The 17,881-nt window shown below is 53.9% G+C and overlaps 1 protein-coding gene across 1 annotated transcript; it reads left to right on the top strand.

Moving 5' to 3' along the window:
- Nucleotides 1–9,222: 9,222 nt before the first annotated feature.
- Nucleotides 9,223–16,849, top strand: COMP (cartilage oligomeric matrix protein). The gene is made up of 19 exons (XM_006876340.1): nt 9,223–9,301; nt 9,577–9,662; nt 10,005–10,056; nt 10,501–10,670; nt 11,418–11,555; nt 11,719–11,793; nt 11,879–12,037; nt 12,176–12,280; nt 12,407–12,514; nt 12,601–12,760; nt 13,461–13,579; nt 13,804–13,856; nt 13,969–14,150; nt 14,378–14,556; nt 14,637–14,685; nt 15,000–15,196; nt 16,012–16,184; nt 16,556–16,695; nt 16,803–16,849. Exons 1-19 carry the CDS (start codon nt 9,223–9,225, stop codon nt 16,847–16,849), a joined length of 2,271 nt encoding a protein of 756 aa, XP_006876402.1.
- The last annotated feature ends 1,032 nt before the right edge of the window (nt 16,850–17,881 follow it).

Raw genomic sequence — 17,881 nt, 5'->3', positions numbered from 1 at the left:
TTTAGGGCCTCTTGCCATTCCATATAAAGTTGAGGATTCGTTTTTATCCATTTCTGTAAAGAAGGCTGTTGGAATCTTTATTGGTATTGCATTGAATCTATAGATTGCTTTGAATAGTATTGCTGTCTTAAAAATAGTAAGTCTTCCAATCCATAAACATGGAACACTTTCCCTTTTAAGTCTTCTTTAATCTCTTTCAGCAGTGTTTTATAGTTCGAATTGTATAAATCCTTCATGTATCTGGTTAGGTGTACTCCTAGGGATTTTATTTTCTTACATCCTATTGTAAATGGACTTTCCTAATTTCCCTTTTCGATTTCTTATGGCTGATGTGTAGAAACCCAACTGAATTTTTTGTTCTTGTTGACCTTGTATCCTGCTCCTTTATTAAATTTTTCTATTACCTCTAGAAATTTTCTTGTGGACTTTTTGGGATTTTCTATATATAAAATCATATCATCTGAAAATAGACAGAATGTTAATACATCATTTTCAATCTAGATACCCTTTATTTATTTCTTTTATCTTATTTCTCTGGCTAGACATAGAATCTTCATTGGCTGATGTTTGAAAGCAGATCACCAGGTCTTCTTAGTCTGTCTTAGTCTGGAAGCTCTGCTGAAACCTGTCTACCATAAGTGAGCCTGCTGGGATTTGAAATACCAAGGCATAGCTTCCAACATCACATCAACATGCAAACCAGTACAGTACAGCAGAGAGGTGGATGCCGGCCAAAGCTCAATGAATGAATGGAATAGTAACTCCAATCCAATGACAAAAACAGACAAGTAGGTTGTCTTGTCTGGACAAGAGTGAGGGCCCCAGTGGGTGTGCCCAGCACCCCTACTTCCTCTAGCGATCCCAAGAGTGGTGGTGTTCTGGTATGCTGAAATGCCCCAGTCTCCATCTGCAGGTAGCAGCAGGATACATGAACAGGCATCTGGGCAAAGCCCAGGCAGAGGGTTGGTGAGGGTCAGCAGGTAAAAAGCAGGAGGACAAGTATTCCAGGTAGAGGGCACATCCTGGGCAAAGGCTCTGAGGTGGGGAGGAGTTTAAGAGCTGGAGGGGCGGAGAGAAGAGGCTAGAGTGAGTCCTGCCAGCTCACCCCCTTCATCTCATGTGGGGGTGGGAAAGGAACAGCAACCCCATACACTGAGCTTCACCTGCATTCTCTCTCCGACTCTGTATAGTGGCCTTTGCTGCGTACTGCCACACCCAAGACTACACAGCCAGCAAGGCTCCCAGGTGGGTCTCTCTGTCCACCCACCCATCCACTTCACCTATTCATGTATCTGCCTACCCACTGATCCATCCACTCATCTACCCACCCACCCATTAGACATCGGAGCAAATGTCTCTCCTCCAAGTAACCTCCTGGCCCCTTGTTTCTGGTCTTTTCCAACCCCAGTGCCCTTCCCCCATGTACTGTCCAGCTCTGTCCACATAGCTCTGGCTATGGAGCCAGAGGATGGGACATGTCCACCCAACAGCAGCTGGGCCGAGGTGTCTGTTAGGTGGATGAAGTTATTGACTGTCATCCAACAGATGAACAATGATTGATTTGGCAACTACTATGTACCAATCTTTCCACATTTGGGCAGGTGCCCCTCCTAGTCTGACACCCTCCCCCCATCACTACCCTGACTCTGCCTGCCAGGCGGCTGGTGGGTAAACACACTTCTCCCTCCTTTCACTCTATCCATCACTCCCGAACAAGGGCCTCTTGTTAAGAACCAGGCTTGTATTGGGAGGGCAGGAAACAAGTGGGGAACCGGGGGTGGCCTCTTGTTCCTCATCCTCCTGACCACCAGAACCTTGGAAGGGAAACCCCCTCTCTGTGACCAGGCTAGGGGCTTTCAGGGGGCTGTCGTCCCCTCTGAGCATCCAGGACCCAAAATGAGGTGACAGACATACCTGACCGTCCAAGTCTCAGTTTGCCCGTCTGCACAGTGGAGACATTTGACAAACATTTCCCAACATTGACAAAGGGCTCAGTCCTTGCATGTCCTGTTAACTCATTCTGTTCTTACAATACCCTAAAGAGGAAGCGAGAACCATCCTGCCAACTTCCATCTTGGATTCTCTAGCTACTGTTGTTGTGTTGTTGTTAGATGTGGTCACGTCAGTTCCGACTCATCGTCTTATTCTATGTTCAACAGAACAAAACACTGCCTAGTCCTGTACCATCCTCACAATTGTTATTATGTTTCAGCCCATTGTTGCCGCCACTATGGCAGTCCATCTTGGTGAGGGTCTTCTTTTTCTGTGACCCTCTACTTTACTAAGAATGATGTCTTTTTCAAGGGACTGGCCCCTCCTGATAGATAACATGTCTAAAGTATGTGAGATGAAGTCTTATTATCTTCACTTCTAAGGACCATTCTGGCCGTTAAGGTGCACAAAACTGGCGTTTCCATTTCTATGTCATTAGACAGGGAGACTGAGAGAGGGAATAGATGGTCTGCCCTGTGCCCCACAAGTGTCTCTTCTCCTAACACACATGAGTTTGTTTTGTAATGACATACAAAAACCTCATTAAATATGGGAGGAAAGAGAAAGGGGAGGGTGTCCACGTGTCCTGCTGCAGTGATTCCAGGGACAATACGAAGATGACAGCTGTGTGTCTGGTGTGGTAGCCTTCTTTATAATTATCACTTCTTGAATACTGCAAAGTCCCTGGAAGGTGCAAGTAGTGAACATGCACTGCTGCTTACCAAAAGGTCGGCGATTCAAGTCCACCTCAAGGTGCCTTAGAAGCAAGACATGGCGATCGACTTCCTAAAAATCAGTCATTGAAAAGCCTCTGGAACAATAAATAAGGAGGAATATGATGTAGACCATGCAGACCTGGTCAGGAGGTCAAGCCCCTGTGGGCCCAAGCGTTGTTGACCGTCCAAACCATAGGCTCTGAGGATCAGACTTTAGCTACCTAGTAGACATAGCAAACTGTCCCTCATCTGATTATTCAGTAATGCTTGTTAGTAATCTCATACATGAGCCCTGGATATCCACAGACAAATGTAAAAACCTTCCCTAAAAGCCGAGACTGTAAATTCCAAAAAGGCAAGGCCCCCCACATCCAAAAAAAAAGCTAAAGAGGATAGAGAGAAACACTGTTAACTGAGGATATATTGAGGAGATAATAATCAATGTAATGAAACAAGCTATATGAATGGTTGAATGTGAAGCTGATGATGTGCCCTGTAAACTTTCACTCAATCCAAAATAAAAACATTTAATTAAAAAAAAAAGAAAGAAAAGCCTCTGGAGCACAAGTCTATTCTGACACACATGGGGTCACCACCATAAGTCAGAGTCGACTCAACTCAATGGTAACTTATTTTTTCCAGGTTCCTCCTGAAGTTCTTTCTATCTTAACCCTAATTAAAAAGCAACTTAGAGAAGCAAACACTCACAAAATTATCATAAACTTTCAAAGGTGGCACACAAAACAAACAAAAAAGGGGGTGGGGAAACAGAGGTACAGAGACGTTCAGCCACTCTCTCAGATCCTACAGCAGTGCTAAGATATGAAACTTGGACCCTGACAATGTCAGATACAAAGAAGGTCTTGATCTGTGTCTGGAGCCAGGTGAGCACAGGATGTGAAATCCCATAAAAAGTCCATGTCAGGGTTTTGAGCATTTGGCATTTGCTCAAGAAATTGTAGCTATTATATTTATTGTTGTCTTCTTTGTCTGTTCTCATCACTCACATGGGGTCAGGGATAAATGGAGGATGAGTGAGGAAGTAGAGCACAGAAAAGGTCATCCTGCAGATCAGGGGGTCAGCTTCAGTGCTTAGGACCTCTCATTAACACTCCAGCTTGTCCTTCTGGAGAGATGGGTCCAACTGGGTTGTCAGAGGTAGGGGGTCAGGCTCCTGGGTTAAGCATGCAGCCTGACCAGACTGCCCTTCTTGGCCACTGTGATGGATTCCCCAGGCCCATGGGCTGCAGCTGGCCTGCCTAGGGTGGGGCAAACTGGCCTTCCTAACATACTTTCCCTTTGGATTCACAAAAAGAGGTGGCTGGGTGGCAGGCGGGCAGCAAGCAATGGGCGCCCACACGTCTCCTAGCCTGGCAAGTCTCTGCCAGAAACACTTGGGCCAGGCTGGGGCCTGGGGCAGCGTTCCATCAGCACCAGCCCCTCTGCTCCCATCTGGCCTGGCTCCCGGAACCACTAGGCCTGGTGTGGTGGGAAGGGGGGTACTGGTAGAGAAAAGGGTCAGGCCAGGAGGCCCCCAGGCAGCACAGGCTTCTGGGCTAATGAGGGATTCAGGCAGCATCTCCTACCTGGATTCCACAGCCAAAGATTAGGGGGGGGTCCTGTATTCTGGGTTCAAATCCAGGCTGATATCTTGTGCCTTTGTGTCCTCTCTGAATAAAATGAGTATGCAAATAATCCAAGGTGTAAAGTATTGTTGTTTGTTGTCCATTGACTTTACGCATAAAGACCCCATGTGTACCGAGGAAACAGTTCCATAGGATTTTCAACAGCTGTGATCTTTCAAAAGCAGATATCTAGGCCTATGCTCAGAGGCACTTCTGAGTGGGCTCAAACTGCCAGCCTTTGTGCTAGTAGTCAAGCACATAATCATTTGTGCCACCCAAGGATCCTAAGGCTTCATGTTATTGTTGTTATGTGCCGTGGAATCGAGACCCTGTACAGGGTTTCCAAGGCTGCAACTCTTTACGGGAACAGAGAGCCTCATCTTTCTCCCACGGAACAGCTGGTAGTATTGAACAGCTGACCCTGAGGTTAGCAGCCCAATTCATAACCAATAAGTTACATGTTTATAATGAGGCTAATACTGGACTAAGTACTTCAAAAATGTTAACACTCTTAATCCTCTCTACAATTATCACCCAATTATATAGGTGAGCAAACTGTAGTGACACAGAGAGGTCAAGCAACTTGCCCTAGATCACACAGCAAGGCTATGCCTGGCTGGATTCAAACCCAGGTGGTGTGGTCCGTGTGGGGGTTGAATGCTATATGTAAAGCACAATGGTGACATATTATTCTTATTAACAGTGCTGTTGTTGTTAACTGCCGTTGAGTCCGTTGGTTCCGACTCATAGCGACCCTGTATAGGGTTTCCAAGGAACAGCTGGTAAATTTGAACCGCCAACCTTGCGGTTCAAATAGACCTTGCAGTCCAGTGCATTACCCTATAGTGCCAGACCAGGACTCCTTATTAACAGTAACAATGTTATATTCAGTGTAAGGAATGATGATCATATTACACTGTGGATCATGGCTCACCTTCCCAAGGGCCCCAAGGTGGGAGGGACAGAGCAGACACAGGGTTGAGCTGGAGGATCACCCCATCCCAACCTTTTCTACCAGGAACACTTGGTTAGGGGCCACCAAGAGACCTCAGAGGACTAGTCACAAGGGCACCAGAGGAACCAGGTGGAAAAGGCTTGAAGTGGGGACTTGAAGAATGAAGAGGGGTATGCACACAGGCACGGAAGGACGCCTAGTGGGAGCTATTGTCTAACATGAGGCTGATATAGTATGGACCAGAGAAGAAGCCTTGTTGCTGGACAGGGGGTTTTAAGACCAGTGATTGATGGGATTCAGGAGCAGGAACCTGATATACACACTGGAGCATCCTCAGGGCCTCCACTTTTGCTGTTCCTCTGCCTGGAATGCCCTTCCCCACATTTCCCCATGGCTGACCACGTGTGTTAGAACCTGAGCCTTGTGCTGTGCCTGTGGCAAGGGCCTGGCTTCCATGTGCGCTTGTCCCAGCTACATGAACCACACGCCAGTCCTGTCTTGAGCAGTGGTTTTCCCAAGAAATTCAGCGCAGGCGGAGGAACAGCCCCAAGTGAGTTAGAAGCCAAGGAAAACAGAAGCGGAGCTCAAGGGCCTGCGGGACCGCGGGGCCTGCTGGAGGCAGCAGGCAGAGCAAGTGCTGTTGGAGCACAGGCTCTGCAGGAAGTGACCAGGCTGGGGCTGGCTGCATCCACCCTGCTTCCCATGCAGCCCTGGTCACTCGACCTCCATGGCACCCCAGTTCCCCCAGAAGACAGCCTGAGCCCCCATACCACAGGCCTTTCCCTAAACTCCAAGCCCTCGCCACACTCTTTTTGAAAAAGATTCAAGTAAATAGATGAAACAAAACTTTGGCCACTTTAATAATCATTTTTCAAATACCTTTTTGTTGTTATTATTAATTTCCACTGAGTCCATTTTGGTTCATAGCATCCCACGTGTGCAGAGTAGACCTTTGATCACTAGACCTGTCTTCAGAGGCATTTTCACCATTTTAAATGTACAATTAAGTAACATTAACTATATTCAACTTGTTATACAACCATCCCAAATATCCATTTTCAGGGTTTTTTTTATTCCCCTAAACATGTGGGTTAATGCGCCAGACTGCAAAGCCGTTTGAACTGCAAGTTCGGCGGTTCAAGCTCACCAGCTGCTCCTTGAAAACCCTATACAGGGTCGCTACGGGTTGGAAGCGACTCGACGGCGCTTCACAACAACAACACAAACATGTGAAAGTTGGACAGTAAATAAGGAAGACCATAGAAGAATTGATGCGTTTGAGTGTTGGAGACGAATATTAAAAGTACCATGAACTGCCAGAAGAACAAACCAATCTGTGTGTGTTGGAAGACGTACAGCCAGATGCTCCTTAGAAACTAGGATGGCAAGACTTCCTAGTCTTTTATACTTTGGATATGTTGTCAGGAGGGACCAGTGCCTGGAGAAGGACATTATGTTTGGTCAAGTGGAGGGTCTGTGAAAAAGAAGAAGACCCCTTTATCACTATGGATTGGCACAGTGGCAGCAGCAATGGACTCAAGCGTAACAATGATGGTGAGGATGACACAGGATAGAGCAGTGTTTTGTTCGGTTGTATATGGGGTTGCTATGAGTCCGAACCAACTGACTGCACCTAACAACAATAAACCGAAATTCAGTGCCTCCTTAAGTAATAACGCTCCATGGTGGTGATGGTGTGCCATGGAGTCGTTTCCAACTCATAACAACCCTGTCTAGGGTTTCTGAGGCTGTAAATCTTTATAGGAGCAGAAAGCCTTATCTTTCTCCCGCAGAAGAGCTGGTGGTTTCGAACTGCTGACCTTGAGGTTAGCAGCCTGACTTGTAACCACTACTCTACCAGAGCTCCTTATTCTACTTAGTGGGATTATATAGTATCTGTCCTTTGGTGTCTGGCTTCTTTTGCTCAGCATGTTTTTGAGGTTAGTCATGTTGTAGAACGTATCCGGACTTCAGTTATCTTTATGGCTGAGTAACATTCCTTGGATGGACAATATTGTGTTTATACATTCTTGCGTTACTTTCTTGATGGACACTTGGGCTTTGTCCATCAATTAGCTGCAATGCACTCCTGACATCTTTCGGCTTAAATTCTTCTCTCAGGGCCTTGGCTTCTGCTGATCTCTCAACCTGGAACACCTTCCCACCATCTCTCTGCTTGGCATGTCTTTCATATCTTTCAAGTTCCTGTGTTAATAGTCCCTCCTCCTCTGGGGAGTCCACCCTGACTGTCCACCTCCTCTGGGTTGGATCAGGCACCTCATCGGGTCTCTTACTGCTGCCTGTGAATCCACCATGAAGGCTCTGCTGTCTCTGTCTGGTTCTGGAGCTCCCTCTCCATCAGATGGGGTGCCCTGAGAAGGAAGGGCTTTTATTCATACTCTGTCCCGAGTTCCAATGGAAGAGGTCAAGATGGATAAGTGCATTACACAAGATGTAACTGTGGGCCATTACACATAGTAGACGCTCAAGACACACCTATGAAAAATAGGAATGTGTCAGAAATGTTCACCCACCGAAGCCCTCACCCAGGCTCTTCCTTCTGTCCGGATCTTTTTCTTCTGCAGACCTGAGTCCTCCCTTTCCTTTTTGTCTCCATTGCCATAGGTTCCAGGAAGCCCTCGGGGACTTTACTGCAGCCTCTGGAGGACAGATCTGGTTACGTCTTTAGCTTTACCCCTGGCCCATGAACTGGTCATAAGTTGCATATTTTCCCTCTCTAAACCTCCTGACTATAGACCAGAGGTGATGAGTGCTGGATGGTGGGAATGGAGAGGGTTAACTGACTCCAGGAAGCCAAGGTGTTTTGTGGGAGCTCAAAAGCGCTGCTGATCTGGAAGGGGCTATTTTCCTGATTAGTAGTAAATTTAATTTTTATTGCAGGCTGTTCCCATAGCAGCAGAAGCCTAGCTTAGAAGCCTGTGGTGCAGCTGGGACAAAAAGGATTCCCTCTGGGCCTCCTTTACTGGAGTCCTGAGGGGCACTCACCCTGAATTGTGGACTGACATATGCATGCCTCGTTGCACAAATTGGGAAACTGAGGCACAGATACGGGTGGGTTTCGGGTACCTGAGCTGCCAGACTTCTCCCTCTGGAGAACTTCAGGGAAGGGAAAGACCAGCAGAGTGGGGAAGGGTCTCACTTGCCCTCTCAGGGAAACCAGTACCTATATGGGAAGACCTTGTTCTCATCATTTCCCTCTAACGTTATCACAGTCACTAAGAAGACTAAAACATGGAGCAGAAACCGAGCCGTGTCATCCGGTCATTTGCCTGGTTTAGAAGCAATTGAGGAGGGAGGGAGTGGAGGGTGAGTCTGTCTGACGCTAAGGCCAGTACCCATCATTTACTGTGACTCTTTCACCAAATGTGATTTGTAGGGACCACCAAGCTGTGCCCCAGGCTTAGCACAGGCAAAACCAAACCAAACCACTGCCATCTAGTCAGGTCTGAGCAATAGGGACCCTAGAAGACAGCTTAGAAGTATTCCCTGGGGTTTCCAAGGCTGTAAATCTCTAAATGTAGACTGTCTCATCTTTTGCTGGTAGGTTCAAAGCGCCCACCTTTAGCAGTCCAATCCTTAACCCCCTGGGCCACCAGAACTTCTTTGACACACAGCAGGAGTTCAATAAAAAAGTGAGTAGGACGATTGGTGAGGTGGACCAGCCTGACTCTCGCCCTCACCACCCCCTTTCACAGGTTCCCTGACTCAGTTTCCCCTCCGTGTCTCGGTTCAGCCACGGGCCACCTTGCCAGCAGGAGGACAGGACGTTAACTCAAAGGCCAGCGACGCCCCGCCCGCCCCTCTGTTTACCTTGGGCTGGGCAAGGCTGCCGGTGGGCCGTGCCCAGCCGCTGGATAAATAAGCCTTGCGGCCTCGTGGGCGACAGAGCGCGCCACAGACTCAGAGGCCCGCCATGGCCCATGCCGCCGCCTGCGTTCTCTTGCTCGCCCTCGGAGCCCTTGGCGCATCTGGCCAGGGCCAAATCCCACTGAGTAAGCCTCGAAAGCCCAGCGCCATGCCACCTGCCCCCAGGGTTGGAGATCCGGACCCGCTGGAAGTTCAGGGGCACGTCTCCTGGGGGTTCACACTGTTTGCTGGGACGCTCAGGGATGGAGAAAGCAGGCGGGGAGCGGGGGGAGGGAGAAGCGGGAGCCCAGTGTTTTGGGGCTTGGAGGAGTGGGGTTGGAGTTCCAGGTCACCCAGTGGCGCTGAGGGCGGCGGGGATTCCCACAACCCGATGCCTCACCAGCGCCCCCTGTCGTCTCAGGCTCAGACCTGGCCCCACAGATGCTTCGCGAGCTTCGAGAGACCAATGCAGCGCTGCAGGACGTGCGGGAACTGCTGAGGCAGCAGGTACGAGTCCCGGGCCTGGCAGCAGGAAAAGTAGTACAGGGGAAGGTCTGTGGATAGGGTGGGGAGCGGGGGTAGGGAAAGGAGAGCTCGAGGGAAGGCGCCAGGTGAGGGAAGGAAAGGATTTGTACTAATGGGATGGGGCTTGAGAGTGGGGGGGGTGAGAGGAAGGGGTGAGGGTGCCAGGGGAGTTGCATGGAGTCCTGAGGAGGGAGAGAGCCTTGGAGGTAGGGGAACCAAGGTGCTCTGTGGAAAGGGAGCATGGGAGGGGAAAATTGGGGAGCTCAAGAAATGCTGTGAAGGAGGATGTGAAGGAGGCCCCACTGACTGGCCCCTCTCCCGCAGGTCAAGGAGATCACGTTCCTTAAGAACACCGTGATGGAGTGCGATGCGTGCGGTGAGCGCCTCGGGGCTGGCGGGAGAGAGGCGGGAGGGAGACTGCGAGACATGGAGAGACTGGCAGGGAGGGAGAAACAGAAGGTGAGAGGCAGAGAGACTGTAAGAGACAGAGACCGCGCGGAGATCAGGGAAGTGGAGAGACATACCAAGGAGAGAGGGAAAGAAGCGGAAAATGGGCGGCTCAGAAAAGTGACAGGGACAGACTCGGCAGGCTCCACTCCAAGAGTGGAAATGGGCTCTTCCCTGCCCCCAGGTAGGGTTCTGACTACCTACTCCCACTTGGATGGTGCTGACCGCCCGGCGTGTGGTCCTCATCGCTCTGCCTAGCCCCTGGGGAGGGCGTGGTCCTGCCTGTCACGCCCCGCCCCGTGTGGTCCCGACCGCCCCACTCCTTGAGTGTGGCTGTGACCGTCCGGTCCTCGCTTCCACCCCTACCTCCCAGGAATGCAGCCTGCGCGCACCCCAGGTCTGAGCGTGCGACCCCTACCCCGCTGTGCACCCGGCACGTGTTTTCCCGGCGTAGTTTGCACGGAGACGGCGAGCGGCGCGCGCTGCGGCCCCTGTCCCGCGGGCTACACTGGCAACGGCTCGCACTGCGCAGACATCAACGAGGTGCGCCCGCCCCCATTCCCTTTCTCCACCGCCCGCACCTCCAGTGCTGGGGGCACCCGCTCGCACAGCGGATGAACCCCGCTTTGAGGACCACCCCACTGCTGGGACAGAACCCCAGCGAGTCCCCTCACCGCCTGGGGGTGCCATCTCCTACGACTATACTCCTGCTGTCCGGTTGAATCCGCCCCGACAACTCCCTTCACCACCCGGGGGAGCCCGTCCCGAAGACCGTCCCGAAGACCGCATCACTACGGCGGTGATTGGGTCTCCAAGATCTCCCTCGCCTCCTGGGGGTGCTGCCCCTGATGAACCCCCTATCTCCGGGATGATTTCGCCCCCACAATCCACCTCACTGCCCGGGGCCGTCCGTCCTGACGACACTCTCACCTCCGGGATTCTTCGGTCCCGACCACCCCTCAACCGCCGAGTCCGGCCACCGCGACGACCACTCCCTCCTGCCGCTGGGGACGCCCGCCACCACAGTCCCTTTCCCCGCTCTTGAACACTGAGCCCACCCTGTCAGGGAATAGCCCCCTACAGGCGCGGCACCCCCATCTTAGCAAAATCGGCTTTGACTCTTGGGAAACTGTCCCCACCCCCACCCCCCGCACCCCCTTAGCGCCCCTGCCTGCCTGCCCCCTTGATCCCTTACACGTGTAAACTGACGACTTTTGAGATTTCTGAGTTCAAGCCCCGGGAAGTCCCGAGGCGCCGCGCTCTGACCTCCTGCGCCCCCTTCGCCCCCAGTGTAACGCCCATCCCTGCTTTCCCCGTGTCCGCTGCATCAACACCAGTCCCGGTTTCCGCTGCGAGGCCTGCCCGCCGGGGTACAGCGGCACCGCACACGAGGGCGTGGGAATGGCTTTCGCCAAGGCCAACAAGCAGGTGAGGGGCGCGGCGAGCAGGAGAAAGGTCGCCGTTCTCTTCCCAGCCTCGCTGCAACAGGGGGGAGGCAAATACTTGGGCCTGGGGCACAGGAAGGAACGAAGAACGGAATGGCAGGGAGGATGTCTGAGTGGGCAATGATCTCCGGACCCCCACACCCCAGGTGTGCACGGACATTAACGAGTGTGAGACCGGGCAGCATAACTGCGTCCCCAACTCCGTGTGCGTCAACACGCGGGTGAGTTCCGCGGGGCTGGGGGAACTGGGATGGGACAGAATGGAAGAACCTGTAACTCGCGCTGACCGTCCGCGACCCGGCACAGGGTTCCTTCCAGTGCGGCGCGTGCCTGCCAGGCTTCGTGGGTGACCAGGTGTCCGGTTGCCAGCGGGGTTCTCAGCGTTCCTGCCCCGATGGTACGCCTAGTCCATGCCACGAAAAGGCCGACTGTGTCTTGGAGCGCGACGGTTCTCGGTCGTGCGTGGTGAGTTCGGACCGGAGGATCGCTGGGGACGTGACGGAGGATGGGGAAATGGGACGACCAGACGGCCACCGGATGGCGGCTTGAAAGAATCCAGGGCAGCCCGGAGGGGGCGCCCACCCACTCAATCCCGTCTTTTAGTGTGCCATCGGCTGGGCAGGTAACGGGCTCCTCTGTGGCCGCGACACCGACCTCGACGGCTTCCCGGACGAGAAGCTTCGCTGCTCCGAGCGCCACTGCCGCAAGGTGAGCGGGATGAGGCAGGGGGCGGGACAGAGAAGTAGGCCCCCACCCAGATGTGGGCATATCGGGCAGCAGCGGGCGGGGATCTCAGTGGCCACACCTCTCACGCCGTCTTTCCCGTGCCCCCAGGACAACTGTGTCACCGTGCCCAATTCAGGGCAGGAAGACGTGGACCGCGACGGCATCGGAGACGCCTGCGACCCGGATGCTGACGGAGATGGGGTCCCCAACGAGGAGGTGGGGCCTGAGACGGGGGAGCAGGTTCTAGGAGAGTGACCTTTGCCCCATCGGTTACCCTTTTAACAGACCCCACCCCACCCCAGGACAACTGCCCGCTGGTACGGAACCCAGACCAACGCAACTCAGACGGCGATAAGTGGGGTGACGCTTGTGATAACTGCCGATCCCAGAAAAATGATGACCAGAAGGACACGGATCAGGATGGCAAGGGCGATGCTTGCGACGATGACATTGACGGCGACCGTGAGTGCGCCGAGAGGGCCTGGGGAGGGGCGAGGCGCGGCGGGAGGAGGTGTGAGCGCTCCTGGGTAGGGAAGGGCTGGACCCAGCCAACCAATAAGATCGAGAGCAGCGGCCAGAGGAGGGCAGAGCCTGGGAGTAGGGCTGGAGAAGGAAGAAGTGGTCCTTGTGCCAAGGCTGCTGGGGGGCGTTTAGGGGTGAGCCTGGGATTTAGGGCCAGGGAGGCGGTGGTTTTACAGATGAAGAAATAGAGGCTCAGGGAGTTATTTTGTGGCAGGCTGTTGTTGTTGTTGTTAAGTGCCGTCGAGTCGGTTCCGACCCATAGCGACCCTGTACAGGGTTTCCGAGGGTGTAAATCTTTACGGGAGTAGAAAGCCTCATCTTTCTCCCGCGGAGCGGCTGGTAGTTTCGAACCGCTGACCTTAAGGTTCGCAGCCCGATTCGTAACCACTACGCTACCAGAGAGGACCCACTAACTTGCCCTGTGACCCTTGCACGTCTCATCCCCTCCTCCGCCCACCGCCATCCTAAATCCCTGTGAGGCTGGACGGGCACACGTTCTGGATGCATTTTTCCAGCTTTAGGGAGCCAAAGACAGGAAGGTTCTGTCCCTAGCTGACCTGCTGTCTGACCTTGCCCCGCTGATGTCAGTTTGGCGCATCCTGATCTTTGAGACCTGGCATCTCCTCCTTTTGCCCCCCAGGTATTCGAAACACCATGGACAACTGCCCCAGAGTGCCCAATGCCAACCAGAAGGATAGTGATGGTGACGGCATAGGGGATGCCTGTGATAACTGTCCCCAGAAGACCAATCCTGACCAGGTGGGGGTGCTCCATCCATGGGTTGCCCAGCTTAATTAGACCATTCACTTCAAACTTTTGCAAGGACCTTTTTTACAAGGTCCCTATGAGTCGGAACATACTCGACGACACTAACAACTCTTGTCACATAAGTTTCACAGTGTGGGCAGTCCTGGGGCACTGAGCTGGGACAGGAGTAGGCTTCTAGGACCCCTTTGTCCTGACTGTGGCCTCCATCTCCCCAGAGAGATGTGGACCACGACTTTGTGGGAGATGCTTGTGACAGCGACCAAGACCAGTAAGACGGTTGTCCTGCGCAGGGTTGGAAGCCCAGGGTTGGGTGATGCCTCTTGAGCCCTGGCACAACCCTCTGAGGGTCTCACCGCCTTTTTGTGTCTCCCCCACTCTAGGGATGGGGATGGACACCAGGACTCGAGAGACAACTGCCCCACGGTGCCCAACAGTGCTCAGCAGGACTCTGACCGCGATGGCCAGGGTGATGCCTGTGACGATGACGACGACAATGATGGAGTCCCGGACAGTCGTGACAACTGCCGCGTGGTGCCCAACCCCGGCCAGGAGGATTCTGACAGTAGGACATGGAGCCATGGTGGAGTGTTTGGGTGGTCGTGGACTAGAGACCTATGCTAGACATGGAGCAGTGGAACCTGAGGTGAAAGGGCGTGGCCAGTGTGGGCGTGACCGACGTAGGCGTAACCAGCATGGGTGTAGAATAAACTTTGGGTGATGACCAAGCTTGGGAACAAGTGGGTGGGGCCTGGCAGTGAGCCCATCATGGGGGTTTGTGCGCCTTCCTAGGGGATGGTGTTGGGGACGCGTGCCAGGGCGACTTTGATGCTGATAAGGTGGTGGACAAGATCGACGTGTGCCCAGAGAACGCGGAGGTCACCCTCACCGACTTTCGGGCTTTCCAGACGGTTGTGCTGGACCCTGAGGGCGACGCACAGATTGATCCCAACTGGGTGGTGCTCAACCAGGTGAGAACGGGGCTGGAGGCGGGGAGCCCAGGGCGCCACGCGCCAGAACCTGACTACCATCTTTCCTGACTCACCACCAGGGCATGGAGATTGTGCAGACGATGAACAGCGACCCTGGCCTGGCTGTGGGTGAGATGCTGTCAGCTCTGCCTGTGGGAGGCGGGGTCATGTCTGCACTAGGGGGCGGGACCATAAAAGGGTACCTGGGAACTCAGGACAGGTGGGGACCATGGACAGAGTCAGCAGTGAGGAGAGAGGTCCGGCTCAGGGGGCGTGGCAATGTTCGAGTCCTAGAGAAGCGGGACCGGGCTCAGAGGATGTGGCAGTATCTGAGCTCAGGATCCCCAGAGGACCGTTCTGGTTCCCTGTAGGGTCTTGGAAGGTCGTGGATCCGAAGGGAAGAGTCAGTGTCGGGGAGTCCTAGATCCTCTTCCCCTCCCCAGGTTACACAGCCTTCAACGGCGTGGACTTTGAGGGCACGTTCCACGTGAACACAGCCACAGACGACGACTACGCGGGCTTCATCTTCGGGTACCAGGACAGCTCCAGTTTCTACGTGGTCATGTGGAAGCAGATGGAGCAGACGTACTGGCAGGCAAATCCATTCCGCGCTGTGGCCGAGCCGGGCATCCAGCTCAAGGTGGGAGGTGCATCAGTGCCAAAACACCCGACTTTCTCGTAATTCCCCCAACCTCCCTGCAGCCGCCGCCATCAGCACCCTGACCTCCCCTAGGGACCTCACCTCCAGAACACTCCCTACTTCTCCCCTCTCCCCCAGGTTTCCAAAGCCTATAGGAATCCCAAGGTCTGCAGCATCCTTCTCCAGGCCTCAGAACCCTTCCACAGATCTTGTTAAGTGCCTTCGAGTTGGTTCTGATTCATAGCAACCTTGCATAGGGTTTCCAAGGAGTGGCTGGTGGGTTTGAACCGCCAACCTTGCAGTTGGCAATCCAAATGCTTATCCTACAGAGCTATCCCAGGACTCTCAAGTCCTCCACAAATCATTAAACACCACCACCCCAGGTCTCCCAGCCATTTTTGGGGTTTCCACATCTTCTCGTTGAACCTCCAAGCTTTCCTCTAGACTCCAAATATTTCCTCAGTCCCAATATATTCATGAAACCCTCCAACAAATCCTCCAAGTCTTCTAGACCCACTTTCTATGGTCACTCCTGGAGCACCCCTCCCCCAAATCTCCTAGATACTGAACAATTCCAGGAGCACCCAAATTCTCCCATGAGTCCCCAGGCCACCGTCACCCCAGGATCCAGCACAAGCACCCAAAGAGGCTTCTGTAGGTTCCCCATCCTAAGCCCCCTCAGGTTCCCCTAAGACTTCCATCCCTCCATAGCCCGCAAATCTCCACCTGCCCCGCCTAGTATTGCCAAGCTTTGAGGGGGCTCTGCCAGCCTACAGTTTCTGAAGCCTTCCCTCTGTTCCTGGTGGGGGTGACAGGCCGTGAAGTCGTCCACGGGCCCCGGAGAACAGCTGAGGAATGCACTGTGGCACACGGGGGACACAGCATCGCAGGTGCGGCTACTGTGGAAAGACCCCCGCAACGTTGGCTGGAAGGACAAGACGTCCTACCGCTGGTTCCTGCAGCACCGGCCCCAAGTGGGCTACATCAGGTGGAGGCCCCACCCCACAAATAGTCCTGGTCATTGGTCACTCCTTCTGAGCCCTGACTCCCTCTGGGGCCCTGGGTCTCTTCTGTAAATAAGAATGACAGCGGGTTTGTTAACTGCCTGGTCCTGGGGTTCACATAGTAGGTCTTCCCCTAGAAGATGGAGGTTTCACCCTACTCTCTCCGTTACCCTTCTGCCCTGCCAAGAAATCAAAAGGGTCTGTTCTTGAAAGGTGACGTTTAGGCCGGGGCCCCGCCCACTCTGACGCTGACAGGTCTCTTTGCCCAGTGGAGATCTTGGGTGTGAACCCTGAGGTCTCAGAGAGGGCGGGGTTCTTCCAAACCCCGCCTCACTGGCCCCACCCCGCCGCTCAGGGTGCGATTCTACGAGGGTCCGGAGCTGGTGGCTGACAGCAACGTGGTATTGGATACTACTATGAGGGGCGGCCGCTTGGGAGTTTTCTGCTTCTCCCAGGAAAACATCATCTGGGCAAACTTACGGTACCGCTGTAACGGTGAGCGCTGGAGACTAGAGAACTATTCGGGGCGGGGCGGGGCGGGGCGGTGGGGCGCGGGCCGGGTGTTCCCCACTCAACGCCACGCCCCTTCCCCCTCACTACAGACACCATCCCAGAGGACTACGAGGCCCAACGACTGAGGAGCGCCTAGGGTCCTGGCGTGGGGACTCGCCGATGGACGGGGTTGCTCCCCATTTTGGGGGGGAGGGGAGAGGGACTGCGAGAGGACTAAATAAAACGGTGTGTGTTGGGGGGAGAACGGTGCTCCTGTCTGTCTGCGGTGAGGACTGGGCCGGGCTTCCCATGCGCCCAGTCCCCACACCGGAAGCCCACATTCCAGCATTCTGCTGGGGACCCTGCACTTCCAGAACCGATTTCAGAAGGTCCCTAGGCCTGCGCTTCTTACTCCAAGGGTATATGGAATGGGCATCTCGGGGCTGAAAGTTTGAGGCTTCGCCCTTGGCCAGACGCTGGCCCTGAGTACCCGTGTCTGGGCTGTGAGGAGTTTGTGGCGTTGCTATGTTCTCACGCACGTCCATGGGTGGTCCCCGGGGAGATCTCTGGCTCAACCAGAGGGAGCGGAGAGGGGCTGGAAGGAAGGATGAGGCAGAGACGAAAACATCCGAGTTTTATTACATTTCATTACAAAGATGCAAAGATACAAAGACAGAAGCGTCCGCGCCAAGGGAGGAGGGCGGCCGGCCAGCCAGCCCCGCCGCCAGAGTACATGCTGGGGGGTGGGGGGTTTGCATATATCAGCGGGGCACCCGGCCCCTGGGAGTTCCTACCAAGGTGGTGGTGGTGGGGGTGGAACGCGGGCGGTGACGTCCAGGTCAGGGTGCTGGGTGAGTGAAGCTGAGCATTTTAAGTGCCTTGGAGTCTAGCGACCTTGTATAGGGTTTCCAAGAAGCAGGGAGCCTTCTGGAGTGGTCACCCCAACTTTGGTCCCTGCTCCCCACCAGAGGGTCTGAGCTGCTGACAGAGGCTTGGATCTGTTCCCTACATGCCCTCCAAAGTGGGTGGGCCCAGGCACCAAGGGGCAGTCCTGCGAGTGCAGGTCATCCCACCTCTCTGTTCTTGGAGGGCTATGATTGGAACAGCGATCCTAGCCAGTGCTGGGGTGAGGCTTCCTGGCAGCCCTAAGGTTGTGGGGGCCCCTCCTCATCCCTCCTGACCATCATTG

This window comes from Chrysochloris asiatica, unplaced genomic scaffold (genome assembly GCF_000296735.1).
Source record: "Chrysochloris asiatica unplaced genomic scaffold, ChrAsi1.0 scaffold00374, whole genome shotgun sequence".
Classification (NCBI taxonomy): domain Eukaryota; kingdom Metazoa; phylum Chordata; class Mammalia; order Afrosoricida; family Chrysochloridae; genus Chrysochloris; species Chrysochloris asiatica.
Note: the sequence above shows the minus strand (reverse complement) of the source record. Positions and strands in the feature narration are given on the sequence as shown.